At 45.9% G+C, this 15,653-nt stretch overlaps 3 protein-coding genes across 7 annotated transcripts in view; all 3 read right to left on the bottom strand.

The window, feature by feature from the left end:
• Positions 1-1,304: 1,304 nt before the first annotated feature.
• LOC125010990 (protein disulfide-isomerase TMX3-like) lies at positions 1,305-7,778 on the bottom strand. 2 transcript variants are annotated; one of them, XM_047589973.1, is made up of 14 exons: positions 7,638-7,777; positions 7,329-7,452; positions 7,218-7,263; positions 7,060-7,140; positions 6,884-6,983; positions 5,371-5,448; positions 3,588-3,654; positions 3,389-3,487; positions 3,202-3,259; positions 2,269-2,322; positions 2,031-2,087; positions 1,826-1,955; positions 1,677-1,745; positions 1,305-1,598 (listed from the first exon to the last, which is right to left on the bottom strand). In XM_047589973.1, exons 1-14 carry the CDS (start codon positions 7,674-7,676, stop codon positions 1,404-1,406), a joined length of 1,197 nt encoding a protein of 398 aa, XP_047445929.1. In that variant the 5' UTR covers positions 7,677-7,777; the 3' UTR covers positions 1,305-1,403. The 2 variants fall into 2 exon arrangements, with proteins under 2 accessions (XP_047445929.1, XP_047445928.1); XM_047589972.1 differs by having other exon boundaries at positions 1,305-1,745; positions 7,638-7,778.
• Positions 7,779-10,733: 2,955 nt separating this feature from the next.
• Positions 10,734-12,318, bottom strand: opn4.1 (opsin 4.1). The gene has a single exon (XM_047589969.1). It carries the CDS (start codon positions 12,230-12,232, stop codon positions 10,937-10,939), a length of 1,296 nt encoding a protein of 431 aa, XP_047445925.1. The 5' UTR covers positions 12,233-12,318; the 3' UTR covers positions 10,734-10,936.
• Positions 12,319-15,267: 2,949 nt separating this feature from the next.
• si:dkey-154p10.3 (gastrula zinc finger protein XlCGF57.1) overlaps positions 15,268-15,653 on the bottom strand; it is a 6,491-nt gene continuing 6,105 nt past the window's right edge. For all 4 annotated transcript variants that reach the window (XM_047589902.1, XM_047589900.1, XM_047589901.1 and 1 more), the window contains one exon: positions 15,268-15,653. This exon is cut by the window's right edge and continues 111 nt beyond it. In XM_047589902.1, coding sequence (XP_047445858.1) covers positions 15,611-15,653 — 43 coding nt within the window. In that variant the 3' untranslated portion in view covers positions 15,268-15,610.

Below are 15,653 nucleotides of genomic sequence, written 5' to 3'. Positions count from 1 at the left end.
GTTTGGAAATGTTTTATTTTCAGCAGAATTATTATTTTATTTTATCAATAATGAAACAGTCCTTTTATTTTCTACAGATGTGACTGAATACGTGTGACGCTGTGTTGACATGTGGATAAAAACACGATGTACTTGTTCACCTCAGATCCAAAACAGTCTCTGCTCGACTGTTTCCATCCAACGGACCAGACATGGACATGACTTTACTGACTCTTCAACTCTTCATGCTTTTCATTTGTGTATGTTTTGAATTGTTCTATTTGTTGTTATTTGTGACGTATGAGTGTCTTGTGCCTCTTCATATACTGGTACATATTATTTTTACATCAATGTGTGTATTCATTCTTAAATATTGTCATTCTCTACATCGCTGTTAGTTCTGAACACTGGTAACCCTGGTAACCCTGGTAACACTGGTAACCCTGGTAACCCTGGTAACGCTGGTAACCCTGGTAACCCTGGTAACGCTGGTAACACTGGTAACCCTGGTAACGCTGGTAACCCTGGTAACCCTGGTAACCCTGGTAACCCTGTGAAATTTCCAAGTTTGGCATCTATCTATCTATCTATCTATCTATCTATCCATCCATCTATCCATCCATCCATCCATCCATCATCTATCTATCTATCTATCTATCTATCTATCTATCTATCTATCTATCTATCTATCTATCTAACAGTAGGAGCTGTAACGTCAAGTCATTTCCCTGTGGGATCAATAAAGTGACTCTGATTCTGACACAGATACAAACAGAACAAGGACAATGGACCCTTATCATGACCCAGGTCGACTCTTTCCAAGCATTAAAACAAAGTCAGGGACAAAGTAAACAGCCTCCATCATACGCGGCTCTTCTATGATGTTAAAAAGCTGCTAAATAAACCAGACACTGCACCTGAAAACAGTGACTCTGTCCCTGATAGAAAGACAAGTCTGTTTTCTGGTTTTATTGCATCAAACCACTGGATCTCTGGGAGTCCTCTAAAACTAGTTCCCTTCCTTTGCTTGTCCCGGACTGTTCAGGTCCAGTTGGCTAGTAGAAGCCAATAGAAGCTGGTAGAACCTAATAGAAGCTGGTAGAAGCTAGTAGAAGCTAATAGAAGCTAGCGGAACCAACGGCTCTAACGGGGAGAACCCATGCAGGGAGAACCGTGAAGACCTGAACCCCACAGAGACTCAGACTGTGACATCATCAGATCTGAACTAAAGATACTGGATGAAATAAACCTGGAGACGTTGGAGAAGCGTCTTGTTGAACCAGCTTCTATTTTTATGTATTTTATATCTTTTTATTCTCTTTGCATTTGACATTGCAGCTGTGGACGATTGATAAAGTGAAGGACGGATGTGAGGACATGATGGACGGACGAGAGGATGTGATGGAGGAGGGACACGTTTAGTCTCAGTTGGACTTCTTCTCTGTGAGTTTTTTACGTCTCTGCAGGGACGGCGTTGATAACGCGACGGTGGCGGTGGCGAAGTCGTCCTCAGCCGAGGACGGACGCGTCTTACAGCAGAGGACAAAGAAGACAGAGACGAGGACGACTGGGAAACCAACCAGGAAACAGCCGAAAACGGGAGCATGGATGAAGACAGGCTGGACAACAAGATGGAGAACAGACATTAGTGGGACAGAGATAGAGGACAGGTCTGAAGACAGAGGACAGGGACAGACCATCAGTGCCGTCTTGGCGTCGTAAACAAAGCGTCTGATTCGCTGAAGGACGTCGTTTCCTCCCCGACTCTGAAACATGAAACACATCAGATGTTCAGAGACCAGAACGTCTTCGCCGTCTTCAGGTGCATCCGTGTCTCCGTCTTCACCTCCACGCTACCGTCCAACACCCCGTCCAGGAAGTCCAGCAGCTGTTGTTCTGTCTCCACGGCAACGGGCGGCAGGAAGTAGCTGTCAGTGGACAGATTCACCACGATGAAGGACGGGACGGAGACCTCTCTGAGGACGAAGACAGGGACATCAGAGACGGGGACATCAGAGACCGGGACAGTAGAGACAGGGACAGAAACTCACCCCATGACGAGTCCATTGATGTAGGCGCTGTCCTCCATGAAACCGAAGTAGAAGCTTCTGTGGACGGAGATTTCATTTACAGGAAGAACTGAAGAGTCTCTGGAAAACGTTCTAGATGTGTTGTCTCTGTTTTAGATGGTTCTAGATGGTTCGTCTCTATTTTAGATGGTTCTAGATGGTTCGTCTCTGTTTCTAGATCAGTATTGTAATGAAGGGGTTTTCAGAATAAAAGTCTGACCTGCCGTAAGCTTCTCTGTGATCTCTCGCCACCGTCTCCACCAGAGACTTAAACCTGGATACATAGAACAGACAATATTTACCTGGTGAATGGATGAATGACAGGTGGTGAATAAATTACAGGTGGTGAATGAATGACAGGTGGTGAATGAATTACAGGTGGTGAATGGATGAATGACAGGTGGTGAATGAATGACAGATGGTGAATGAATGAATGACAGGTGGTGAATGAATGACAGATGGTGAATGAATGAATGACAGGTGGTGAATGAATGAATGACAGGTGGTGAATGAATGACAGATGGTGAATGAATGAATGAATGACAGGTGGTGAATGAATGAATTACAGGTGGTGAATGAATGAATTACAGATGGTGAATGGATGAATTACAGGTGGTGAATGAATGAATGACAGGTGGTGAATGGATGAATTACAGATGGTGAATGGATGGATGGCAGATGGTGAATGAATGAATTACAGGTGGTGAATGGATGAATTACAGATAGTGAATGGATGAATTACAGGTGGTGAATGAATTACAGATGGTGAATGGATGAATGACAGGTGGTGAATGAATGACAGATGGTGAATGAATGAATGACAGGTGGTGAATGAATGACAGATGGTGAATGAATGAATGACAGGTGGTGAATGAATGAATGACAGGTGGTGAATGAATGGCAGATGGTGAATGAATGAATGACAGGTGGTGAATGAATGAATTACAGGTGGTGAATGAATGAATTACAGATGGTGAATGGATGAATTACAGGTGGTGAATGAATGACAGATGGTGAATGAATGAATGACAGGTGGTGAATGGATGAATTACAGATGGTGAATGGATGGATGGCAGATGGTGAATGAATGAATTACAGGTTGGTGAATGGATGAATTACAGATAGTGAATGGATGAATGGGGATGAGTGTTACCTGACACTTGCTTCACTCTGGAGCTTCTCCTCCATCAGAGCCAATAAAACCAGTTTATCTGCAGGACAGAGGCGGAGTCACTTCACCAGAACCAATCAGGAGCCTCGTAACTTCTCTCTGATATTTACTACATGCTGTTATGATGGAAGGACAATGTCCTCTGTCCTCTCTGTCCCCTGTCTCTTACCGGTCTCTCCCATCATGTACAGACTGTAGCTGTCGATGTGAAAGAAATTTGGGAACCGTTCTCTGCTGATCCATGTCCTCAGGTCTCCATCATGTCCCTCTGAAACACAGAGGACAGGAAAGAACAAGGACATAGAGAGGACATTATGAAATACAGAGGACATTTTAATGAAAGCTGCTGGAAGAATTTCATGTCTCACCATTGTAGGTAAAGTATGTTCCATCTTTAAACACCAGTACAGCCGGAAAAGAAGAAAGAGACACCGCCTGGAATAAAACACAGAGATTAATTACAGACTGTGATCAACTACAGACACTGAGATTAACTACAGACACTGAGATTAACTACAGACTGAGATTAACAACAGACACTGAGATCAACTACAGACACTGAGATTAACTACAGACACTGAGATCAACTACAGACTGAGATTAACAACAGACTGAGATTAACTACAGACACTGAGATCAACTACAGACACTGAGATCAACTACAGACTGAGATTAACAACAGACTGAGATTAACTACAGACACTGAGATCAACTACAGACACTGAGATCAACTACTGGCTGAGATTAACTACAGACACTGAGATCAACTACAGACTGAGATTAACTACAGACTGAGATCAACTACAGACTGAGATCAACCACTGACTGAGATCAACTACAGACACTGAGATTAACTACAGACACTGAGATCAACTACAGACTGAGATTAACTACTGGCTGAGATTAACTACAGACACTGAGATCAACTACAGAAACTGAGATCAACTACAGACACTGAGATTAACTACAGACACTGAGATCAACTACAGACTGAGATCAACCACTGACTGATATTAACTACTGACACTGGGATTAACTACAGACACTGAGATCAACTACAGACTGAGATTAACTACAGACTGAGATTAACTACTGACACTGAGATCAACTACAGACTGAGATCAACTACTGGCTGAGATTAACTACAGACACTGAGATCAACTACAGACTGAGATTAACAACAGACTGATATTAACTACAGACTGAGATCAACTACAGACTGAGATCAACCACTGACTGAGATCAACTACAGACACTGAGATTAACTACAGACACTGAGATCAACTACAGACTGAGATTAACAACAGACTGAGATCAACTACAGACACTGAGATTAACTACAGACACTGAGATCAACTACAGACTGAGATCAACCACTGACTGATATTAACTACTGACACTGAGATCAACTACAGACTGAGATTAACTACAGACTGAGATTAACTACAGACACTGGGATTAACTACAGACACTGAGATCAACTACTGGCTGAGATTAACTACAGACTGAGATCAACAACAGACTGAGATCAACCACTGACTGAGATCAACTACAGACACTGAGATTAACTACAGACACTGAGATCAACTACAGACTGAGATTAACTACAGGCTGAGATTAACTACAGACACTGGGATTAACTACAGACACTGAGATCAACTACTGGCTGAGATTAACTACAGACACTGAGATCAACTACTGGCTGAGATTAACTACAGACACTGAGATTAACTACAGACTGAGATTAACTACAGACTGAGATCAACTACAGACACTGAGATCAACCACTGACTGAGATCAACTACAGACACTGATATTAACTACAGACACTGAGATCAACTACAGACTGAGATTAACAACAGACTGAGATCAACTACAGACACTGAGATTAACTACAGACACCGAGATCAACTACAGACTGAGATCAACTACAGACACTGAGATCAACTACAGACTGAGATTAACTACAGACTGAGATCAACTACTGACTGAGATTAACTACAGACACTGAGATTAACTACAGACTGAGATAAACTACAGACACTGAGGTTAACCACTGACAGAGATTAACTACAGACACCGAGGTTAACCACTGACTGAGATTAACTACAGACACTGAGATTTACTACAGACACTGAGATTAATTAGAACCTTTGGAAGGGCGTCTCTGGAGGCAGAGAAGAAGAACGTGTGAACGATCAGTTCTTCAGCAGCTGATGTGAAGTTTTCCTGAAAACAGAACGTCATATGTGTTACTTGTGTGTGTCTGTGTTACCTGTGTGTGTGTTACATGTGTGTGTGTTACCTTTGTGTGTCTGTGTTACCTGTGTGTGTGTTACATGTGTGTGTCTGTGTTACCTGTGTGCGTGTTACATGTGTGTGTCTGTGTTACCTGTGTGTGTGTGTTACCTGTATGTGTGTGTTACCTGTGTGTGTGTGTGTTACCTGTATGTGTGTGTTACCTGTGTGTGTGTGTGTTACCTGTGTGTGTGTGTTACCTGTGTGTGTGTGTGTGTTACCTGTGTGTGTGTGTGTGTGTGTGTGTGTGTGTGTGTTACCTGTGTGTGTGTGTGTGTGTGTGTGTGTGTGTGTGTGTCTGTGTGTTACCTGTGTGTGTGTGTTACCTGTATGTGCGTGTTACCTGTGTGTGTGTGTTACCTGTGTGTGTGTGTGTTACCTGTGTGTGTGTGTGTTACCTGTATGTGTGTGTTACCTGTTTATGTGTGTGTTACCTGTTTGTGTGTGTGTTACCTGTGTGCGTGTTACATGTGTGTGTCTGTGTTACCTGTGTGTGTGTTACATGTGTGTGTGTGTGTGTGTGTGTTACCTGTGTGTGTGTGTTACCTGTATGTGTGTGTTACCTGTGTGTGTGTGTGTGTGTGTGTGTGTGTGTGTGTGTGTTACCTGTGTGTGTGTGTTACCTGTATGTGCGTGTTACCTGTCTGTGTGTGTTACCTGTGTGTGTGTGTGTTACCTGTGTGTGTGTGTTACCTGTGTGTTACCTGTGTGTGTGTGTGTGTGTGTTACATGTGTGTGTGTGTGTGTGTTACCTGTATGTGTGTGTTATCTGTGTGTGTGTGTTACCTGTTTGTGTGTGTGTTACCTGTATGTGTTACCTGTGTGTGTGTGTTACCTGTATGTGTGTGTTACCTATGTGTGTGTGTGTGTGTGTGTGTGTGTGTGTGTGTGTGTGTGTTACCTGTGTGTGTGTGTTACCTGTATGTGCGTGTTACCTGTGTGTGTGTGTTACCTGTGTGTGTGTGTGTTACCTGTGTGTGTGTGTTACCTGTGTGTTACCTGTGTGTGTGTGTGTGTGTGTGTGTGTTACGTGTGTGTGTGTGTGTGTTACCTGTATGTGTGTGTTATCTGTGTGTGTGTGTTACCTGTTTGTGTGTGTGTTACCTGTATGTGTTACCTGTGTGTGTGTGTGTGTTACCTGTGTGTGTGTGTTACCTGTATGTGCGTGTTACCTGTGTGTGTGTTACCTGTGTGTGTGTGTGTGTGTTACCTGTGTGTGTGTGTGTGTGTGTGTGTGTGTGTGTTACCTGTGTGTGTGTGTGTGTGTGTGTGTTACCTGTGTGTGTGTGTGTGTGTGTGTGTGTGTGTGTGTGTGTGTGTGTGTGTGTGTGTGTGTGTGTGTGTTACCTGTGTGTGTGTGTGTTACCTTGAGTTGTGACGTGGCTCCGACGTAAACAAACATGACGTCGTGACGTCCCATCGCGTGGTGGAAGAGCTGCAGGCTGCTGAGGGATCGAACCAGAGGCCTGAAGGAGAAAACACAGACAGAACGAGTTCTTCAGGTCGTTCATGTTCTCGGAGTCTGAACTTAACTGAACTCACCCCCCGACCCGGTTTGCAAAGTCCAGAATTCCTTCTTTGGTTCTTGGTCCTGAATAATTATATTTGACATTTTTCTTCAACCTGCAAACACACAACAGCTGCTGATGAATGAAAATAAAAGGAAATGAAACAACCTGAGCGTTTCCATGGCGACTCACATGAGGATCGCGGGGTAACTCCTGACCCGGAACTCTTTGGCCAAACCTGCAGGAAGGAAACATCAGTCTCTCGTTGGACACTTTAATGGCTTCATGTTGAAAGTCACAAACCTGTGCAAACGGTGGCGTCTGATTTGCCGACTTGGACCGGAGAACCCAGACTCCGGAGTTCTGATCCGATCTGATGCCATACGGGATCCAGCTGTTTACAGAGCGAACACCAGGGGGCGTAGAACTGCAGCCAGATACAGACGGGTCAGCGAGTAGAACAAGAACAAAAACAGAACAAGAACTACAACTACAGCAGGAACTACAACTAGAACAAGAACAAAAAAAGTACAAGAACTAGAACTAGAACAAGAGCAAGCGTAAGAACAGGGCAAGAAGAAGAAGAAGAACCAGAAGAGAACCCAGACCGACCTTTATGAGCCAGATGTCATCGTCTCCTTTTCTGTCCATAAAGCTGAAAACATGATTAAATGAATCATAAAATAAAAATAATCTGACGTCATGTTGATGATATATTTAATGAATCACATCAAACTCCTCACGAGTCATCGAGCTCCTCCACAAAGGCAGACGTCAACACCAGGGACAGGGACAGGGACAGCAGAGCTGGAAGACACAGACAGACAGACAGTAAGACAGACACACAGTAATAGAGACAGACAGACAGACAGACAGTGGTTTAGAGGCTCCTCCTCTTTCAGACAGTGAGACGGACAGACAGCAAGACAGACAGTAAGACAGTAATAGAGACAGACAGTAAGACAGACACACAGTAATAGAGACAGACAGAGAGACAGTGAGACAGACAGAGAGACAGTGAGACAGACAGACAGTGAGACAGACAGACAGACAGTAATAGAGACAGACAGACAGTAAGACAGACAGACAGAGAGACAGACAGTAAGACAGACAGACAGTGAGACAGACAGACAGACAGTAATAGAGACAGACAGACAGTAAGACAGACAGACAGAGAGACAGACAGTAAGACAGACAGACAGACAGTGGTTTAAACTGTTTCAATAAGAACAATCCCTCTCTTGATATCAGCAGGATCAAAATGACTCCAGGACCAGGACCAGGACCAGGACCAGGACCAGGACCAGGACCAGGACCAGGACCAGGACCAGCTCACACAGAGGAACCATGTGGTCTCAGATCAACATGTTCAACAGTGTAAATCTCAAACAGGAAGCTGCTGATTAAATGAAGCTGAATATGACATTAAATAAAGACAGAGTGCGGTGGGAGACGTACCTGAGAGCAGGACCACGTTCCTCTGGTTCAACATGTTGAGTCTGGATTAACAGCCCGGAGCTAATCTACTAACTACTAACCGACAGAACACTAATCTGATGGATTATCAGGCTCCATTCAATCCACTCAAACTTTATTCACACATAGACCAAAGACAAAAGAGCTCAGGGGGACGGGCCACAGATCAGTACCATCGGATTCAGGTTCCACAGAAACAACCAAGACTTTATTCATAAATCCAGTCAATTCATCAATCAATTCATCAATCAATTCATCAATCAATTCATCAATCAATTCATCAATCAATTCATCAGTCAATTCATCAGTCAATTCATCAATCAATTCATCAGTCAATTCATCAGTCAATTCATCAGTCAATTCATCAATCAATTCATCAGTCAATTCATCAGTCAATCAAGGTAATTAACCATTTAAAATGAAGCCGTGGTTTTACAGCGGATACCTTCATCATCATCATCATCATCACCTTCATCATCATCATCACCTTCATCATCACCTTCATCATCATCTTCATCACCTTCATCATCATCTTCATCATCTTCATCATCACCTTCATCATCATCTTCATCACCATCATCACCTTCATCATCTTCATCATCATCTTCATCATCATCTTCATCATCATCTTCATCATCTTCATCACCATCATCATCACACAGAACAATACAAATACAGAATGAATAGAACATTTATCTTCAACATAAATATAGAAGCTACAGGTCAAAGAGCTCTGAGGCTGTAATGGAGGGGGCATCCCACCCTTCCCCACCCTTCCTCCTTCTGGTGACACTAATGATGCTGCCACCTTTTTAATCAGCTTATTCAGCACCCCCCCCCCCCCCCCCCCCCCCCATGCTGCTCTGGAGGTTTAAGACCGGATTTTGGAAAACCACAATTTGTGTTGGTTGGGTCTGAATCCCTCAGGCTCAGCTGCCTCATGGGCTAAATTTCACCTGTCAAGTTCCCTTCTGACCTGGAGGGAGTGGAGCATTGGGGTGAAGCTGGGGGAGTGATAGCAGGGCAGGACGAGGTATTATGACAGCCAAATATATTAAAAAAAAAAGTTCCCTCTGTAGTCCCTTTATTTAGAACGTGTCACCATTCCTGAAAACCTGTTTCTTTTGGTTTAGCAGTGCTTTGAGGTTGACGTTACCCCAGGACGTTATGAGGAAAACACCGGACGTCTCTGTTGATGTCTTCACCCCAGGACTCAGAGCAGAGCAGAGCGTCCATGTATTGGAGGCAGTGTACTGAAGAGAGGGACATGGTTCCGTTCACCAGGGAGAAAGATGAAAGAGTCCGATTGTCTTGCTTCAAGTCTCAACAATGGTGACGACGACAGAGAACTTCCTGGGTAGATAACACGGTCCTTAATACTAACATATGTAGGGTTGCACAGGTTTTTATTTATAAACATGACATTTAGCAGTTGCTGCGGTAATTCATCAACCCGGACTGTCCCAAACCCCCCCAGGGAGGTTAGACAGTCAGGGACATAGTCCTTCAGCCATGTCTCATAGAGGACATCAGGCTGCTCCCCCTTAACCCCTCCATCAATTCATCAATCAATCAATCAATCAGTCCTTCAGTCCATCAATCAATCCATCAATCAATCAATCAGTCCTTCAATCAATCCTTCGGTCCATCAATCAATTAGTCCATCAATCAATCCATCAATCAATCAATCAGTCCTTCAATTAATCAATCAATCAATCAATCATTCAGCCCATCAATCAATTAGTCCATCAATCAATCAATCAATCAATCAATCAATCAATCAATCAATCAATCAATCAATCAATCAGTCAGTCCGTCAATCCCTCCATCAATCAATCCTTCAGTCCATCAATCAATCAATCAATCAATCAATCAATCAATCCTTCAGTCCGTCAATCAATTAGTCCATCAATCTATAAATCAGTCCATCAATCAGTCCTTAAATCCATCAATCAGTCCATCAATCAATCAATTAATCAATCAGTCAATCAATCCCTCCATCAATCAATTCATCAGTCAATCAATCCCTCCACCAATCAATCAATCCACCGATCAGTCCATCAATCAATCAGTCCATTATCCATCAATCAATCAATCAATCAATCAATCAATCAATCAATCAATCAATCAGTCAGTCAGTCAGTCCATCAATCCCTCCATCAATCAATTCATCAGTCAATCAATGCATCAATCCATCAATCAATCAACCAATCAGTCCACCCACCCATCAATCAATCAATCAATCAATCAATCAATCAATCAATCAATCAATCAATCACTGGTGGTAGATCACACACTACAGCACCAAAGCTCAACGTTCAGGCTTAGCATCGTAGCCATGGCAACTGAAAGTGACATCATGGTGACGTTTCCAATCAGAGTCCTTTGGTCGCAGTCTTTGTCCTTGTTGTGGGCGGAGCCTCAGCAGGTGTCCGTCACAGTGCCCCCGTCGAACGGTCCGGTTCAGGGACCTCGGTGGACACCAGCTGGTTGAAGAGATTGGACCCGGAAATGGATCCATCGGCTTCGCTCTCCGTCCAACACGACTCGCTGTCGGATGCCGAGGACGGGCGGCTCGTCCCCCGGGGGACGGCGCCGAGCGGGACGGACGTCGTGCACCGAGACGAAGCGACGCTGGAGCTGAGGGACGAGCGCAGGTCCTTCTCCTGCAGCCTCAGCATCGGGCCCAGCACTGGGACGTAGCGGCCGATGGCGGCTCGGTACTTGGGGTGCTTGATGGCGTAGATGATGGGGTTGTGGATGGCGGAGGCCTTGGCGATGACGGCGGGGACTGAGTTCATGTATGGAGTCAGCAGGTGGGCGTAGCCGGCGGTGGCAGTCAGAGCGACGGCGGAGTACGGCGACCAGGACACGATGAACAACACGATCACTCCCAGAGCCACTTTCGCCATTCGCCACTCGGTGCGCAGACGCTCGTACGCCTTGTTGGCCTCGCCGCAGCTCAGCCGCTCCACCTCGCGCCCCGCCTGCCGCACTGCACGGAAGATGGCGAAGTAGCAGCCGGCGATGACGGCCAGCGGGATGAAGAAGACGAAGGTGAAGAGCAGGATGGTGTAGGTACGAACGGCGGTTGTGAAGCTCATGTAGTCCCAGCTGCAGGACGTCTGCAGGCCCTCGGGGACGTAGGCGCTCCACCCAAAGAATGGCGGCAGACTCCAGGCCAGAGAGTACAGCCACACTCCCACCACCACCGCCGCCACCCGCCGCCCGCCCAGCCCGCCCAGGAGAGCCAGCGGCCGCGTGATGGCCAGGCAGCGGTCCACGGCGATGGCGGTCAGCGTCATCATGGAAGTGATGCCGAACAGAGCGCCACAGAAGGCGTAGAGCTCACAGGCGTGCTCTCCAAACACCCAGCGGCGGTGCAGGCTGGCCACGAAGAAGACAGGAGACTGCGTCAGAGACATCAGGAAGTCGGCGGCCGCCAGGTTGACCACCAGCAGGTTGCTAGGCGACTGAAGAGTCCGACTGCGACAGAACACGTAGATGACCAGAGCGTTACCGAGGATTCCCGTCACCCCCACCAACAGAATGACCGAGCCGATGATGTAGTGGGCGTGGTCAGGAACGTCCACGGTGGGAAACAAGAGGGGCTGCAGGGCGGAGCCGACCGTGGGGGCGTGGCCTGATGTCCCGAGCTGGTGATGGTCAGAGCAGTTGTCCCCCAGAGAACAGAGAGACAAAGACGACCTGATGCTGCCTGGACGACTCATCCCTGGGTGGTCGTCTCTCAGTCGTCTCTCAGTCGTCTCTCAGTCGTCTCTCGGTCGTCTCCCAGTCGTCTCTCGGTCGTCTCTCAGTCGTCTCTCGGTCGTCTCTCGGTCGTCTCTCAGTCGTCTCCCAGTCGTCTCCCGGTCGTCTCTCGGTCGTCCTTCAGTCGTCTCTCGGTCGTCTCTCGGTCGTCCTTCAGTCGTCTCTCGGTCGTCTCTCGGTCATCTCCCGGTCGTCTCTCGGTCGTCCTTCTGTCATCTCTCGGTCATCTCCCGGTCGTCTCCCAGTCGTCTCTCGGTCGTCTCCCAGTCGTCTCTCGGTCGTCTCTCAGTCGTCTTCCAGTCGTCTCACGGTCGTCTCTCAGTCGTCTCTCAGTCGTCTCTCGGTCGTCTCTCGGTCGTCTCCCAGTCGTCTCCCGGTCGTCTCTCAGTCGTCCTTCAGCCGTCTCTCGGTTGTCTCTCTGTGGGGACTCGTCCGGCTGCAGCTCTTATTGTCGGTGTGATCGACGGATGACGGAGGATTATCGAGTCGACCTCAAACTGGTCCATTAACTCTGCACTCAGAGAACAAATCAACATCTGGACCAGATGTGACCTGATTGTCGGAGGTTAATGAGCTTTTAACTTTAGACTAAACCAGGTCACAGAACTAAACTGAACCAGGTCATTAGTCCAGAGGACACGTGGTCAACTTCTTCAAGACAGGGGACAAGGACCAGTATGAGCTTCTCTTCATTCAGGGTTGTGAAGTGAAATTAAGACATTTTCAGACCTTTATGGGTTAAATTTAAGTTCTACACAAAGTAGGAAAAAATAGGACAATCCGAACCAGAACTAGTTTCAAAATGACAACATTTATTGACATTGTACTACCACCTCAGGACATTACTGGGGGGGGCAACTCTCAGGGGCCTCATTTATCACAGACCTGTGCATAACGTGAACGTACGTACATCCCGACGCAAAGTCTGGAATTCATCAATTTGTACTTAGAAAAGTGTGTAAATTTATGCACAACTCTGACAAACTCTAGTGGTAGAACAGTGGAACTTCACATAGAACCATTACCAGAGTCCCAGTGTTCAGCAGCATCTCAACTTCACACGTTACCACGTTACCGTCTCTTATAAAAATGTTCAACGGTAGTTTAGTCAACATGACGAGCTATAACAGACAACCTGAAAAGAAAGGTTCACGTACACTACTATTGCTTGTCTTGTGCAGTTGGAGGATTTTGAGAACCATGCGTTTTCAAGAGCGTTAATTAATCTGACAACAGCTTCATCTGAAACATCCTGATGGATTTATGCAGCGATTTAAAACTGTGTCTGGAGCCAGAGACGAACTGAAGCAAAGCCTCCCAGAGTTCATCCAGCTCCTCCACCCTAACATGTTTGGAGACATGTTTGGAGACATGTTTGGAGACATGTTAGGAGACATGTTTGGAGACGTGTTTGGAGACATGTTTGAAGACATGTTTGGAGACGTGTTTGGAGACGTGTTGGAGACGTGTTAGGAGACATGTTTGGAGACGTGTTGGAGACGTGTTTGGAGACGTGTTTGGAGACGTGTTGGAGACGTGTTTGGAGACGTGTTGGAGACGTGTTAGGAGACATGTTGGAGACGTGTTGGAGACGTGTTTGGAGACGTGTTGGAGACGTGTTAGGAGACATGTTGGAGACGTGTTTGGAGACAAGTTTGGAGACGTGTTGGAGACGTGTTGAGACGTGTTTGGAGACATGTTGGGAGACGTGTTTGGAGACATGTTGGGAGACATGTGGAGACGTTGGGGACATGTTAGAGACAATGTTTGGACTTTGGACTGTTTGAGACAGTTCGAGACATGGAGACATGTTGAGACATGTTTGGAGACGTGTTTGCAGGGGACATTTGGAGACCTGAGCCGACCACATCACAATCATCTCTGGCCTCAGTTTACATCCAGTCAAACGGGACGATCATCAACAAGAACAGATAACCAGGATTTCAGAATCTGGAGCTCGTTGATGACCCACTCACAATAACACAATGATCGTCGAGAACGGGGAAGGACACAGTCAACACAATAGGAGATCACACATCTTGTGAAAAGCAGAATCAGAGGGGATCATAGGAAGAGTCTGTCTGTCATTGGCTAAGAAGCAATGAGCTTGTTTGTTTCCTTTATTCTGTTTTCTTTGCTTTTTCATGTTTGTCTGTTTTTGAAGTGACTTTGTGTCTTTATGCCTTTTATCTTAATCTTAAACCTATTTTATGTCCCAATGTAAAGCTCTTTGGCTTCTCCTGTGGTTTCTAAATGTGCTCTATGAATGAAGTTGTTTGACTGATGAGTGTGGGAGGACGAGTGTCCACACGTCTGAGACATCACGTGTTAGACTTTTTAACCCTGCACATCGTCTTCCCCTTAAAGGACTCACTCCATCGTACCTTAAACATCTCCTAGAACCACCTCAGCCCAGGAAAGTTCCGCCTTCCTGGTGGATCCTAGAGGTTCTAGAGTAGAACGGGAGGGGGAGACCCCTCCAGTCTGGTTCAGGAGGATCCCCTCCCTACTGCTAATGTTCCTGAGTTTCTGCCAGTGACGCTACTGGGTTCATGTTCTTAGTTCTGATCAAACGGTTCAGACTCAGACCCAGAACTCGCTCTGCAGCTGTTCGTCTGATTACCCATGATGCCTTCGGGCAGACACACACTCAACAGGATCGTGAACAACAGGTGGACAGAGTAAAGGTTAGTAAGCAGGCGCCTCCTGCTCCTGGTCAGTAAATCAACAGCTCACCAGAGGTTTAATCTGGTCCACGTGGGATGAATGTTTCACACAGTTGTAGAACACGACACTGAGACCTGGAGCTCAACACAAACTCCACTTCTTTTCCTCTAGACACGTCCAGTTGTTCAGTAAATGTTTTCTAAGAGTTGAGTCGACAGACAAACCGGAGCAAAGCACATGGATTTGAGACGACGTACCAGGAGGAAGCAGCGTCTCTTCGAACCACAAACCCGTTTTTAAAATGTCAAGTAAAACTAGACTCATGAGAAATAGTTTAACACAGTTTTTCTCAGTATTATCATGCTGATTTACAAACGTTTACAAAAAAGTGTTGTAAATGACACAGGGGAGTTTGTGTTGTAAAGAATGATTGTAAACCGTTCTAAGATGAACTATACCGGGTTCAACCAGAGGGTTCATGGAAACGCTTCCATCCACTTATGCACTAAAACAAAAGGAAACACCTGGAGTTGTGGTCACTTAGGTCAATACAGTGTGTTACTGTTACTGGTCCGGCCCCTTCAGGTCAAACACTGTCATACATATCGTGTGTCATTTTTCCATAGTTCGTTTATTTACAGATCAGCCCTGCCCACCGGCCGGCCGTCCAATCAGGTGGCAGCGTGCTGGGAGGGGGCGTGGTGTCGGCGGACG

This window comes from Mugil cephalus, chromosome 7 (assembly GCF_022458985.1).
Source record: "Mugil cephalus isolate CIBA_MC_2020 chromosome 7, CIBA_Mcephalus_1.1, whole genome shotgun sequence".
Classification (NCBI taxonomy): domain Eukaryota; kingdom Metazoa; phylum Chordata; class Actinopteri; order Mugiliformes; family Mugilidae; genus Mugil; species Mugil cephalus.
This window is presented reverse-complemented; position numbering and strand designations above follow the sequence as displayed.

What these genes read in the sequence shown, in the direction of transcription:
- LOC125010990 (XM_047589972.1), bottom strand. Translation starts at nt 7,676, where the DNA reads ATGGACAGAAAAGGAGACGATGACATCTGGCTCATAAAG. An exon ending in AGACGCCACCGTTTGCACAG is followed by an intron (nt 7,264 to 7,328) that starts GTTTGTGACTTT and finishes TCCTTCCTGCAG; the next exon opens with GTTTGGCCAAAGAGTTCCGG. An exon ending in TGTTGGACGGTAGCGTGGAG is followed by an intron (nt 1,746 to 1,825) that starts GTGAAGACGGAG and finishes TTCATGTTTCAG; the next exon opens with AGTCGGGGAGGAAACGACGT.
- opn4.1 (XM_047589969.1), bottom strand. Translation starts at nt 12,232, where the DNA reads ATGAGTCGTCCAGGCAGCATCAGGTCGTCTTTGTCTCTCTGTTCTCTG.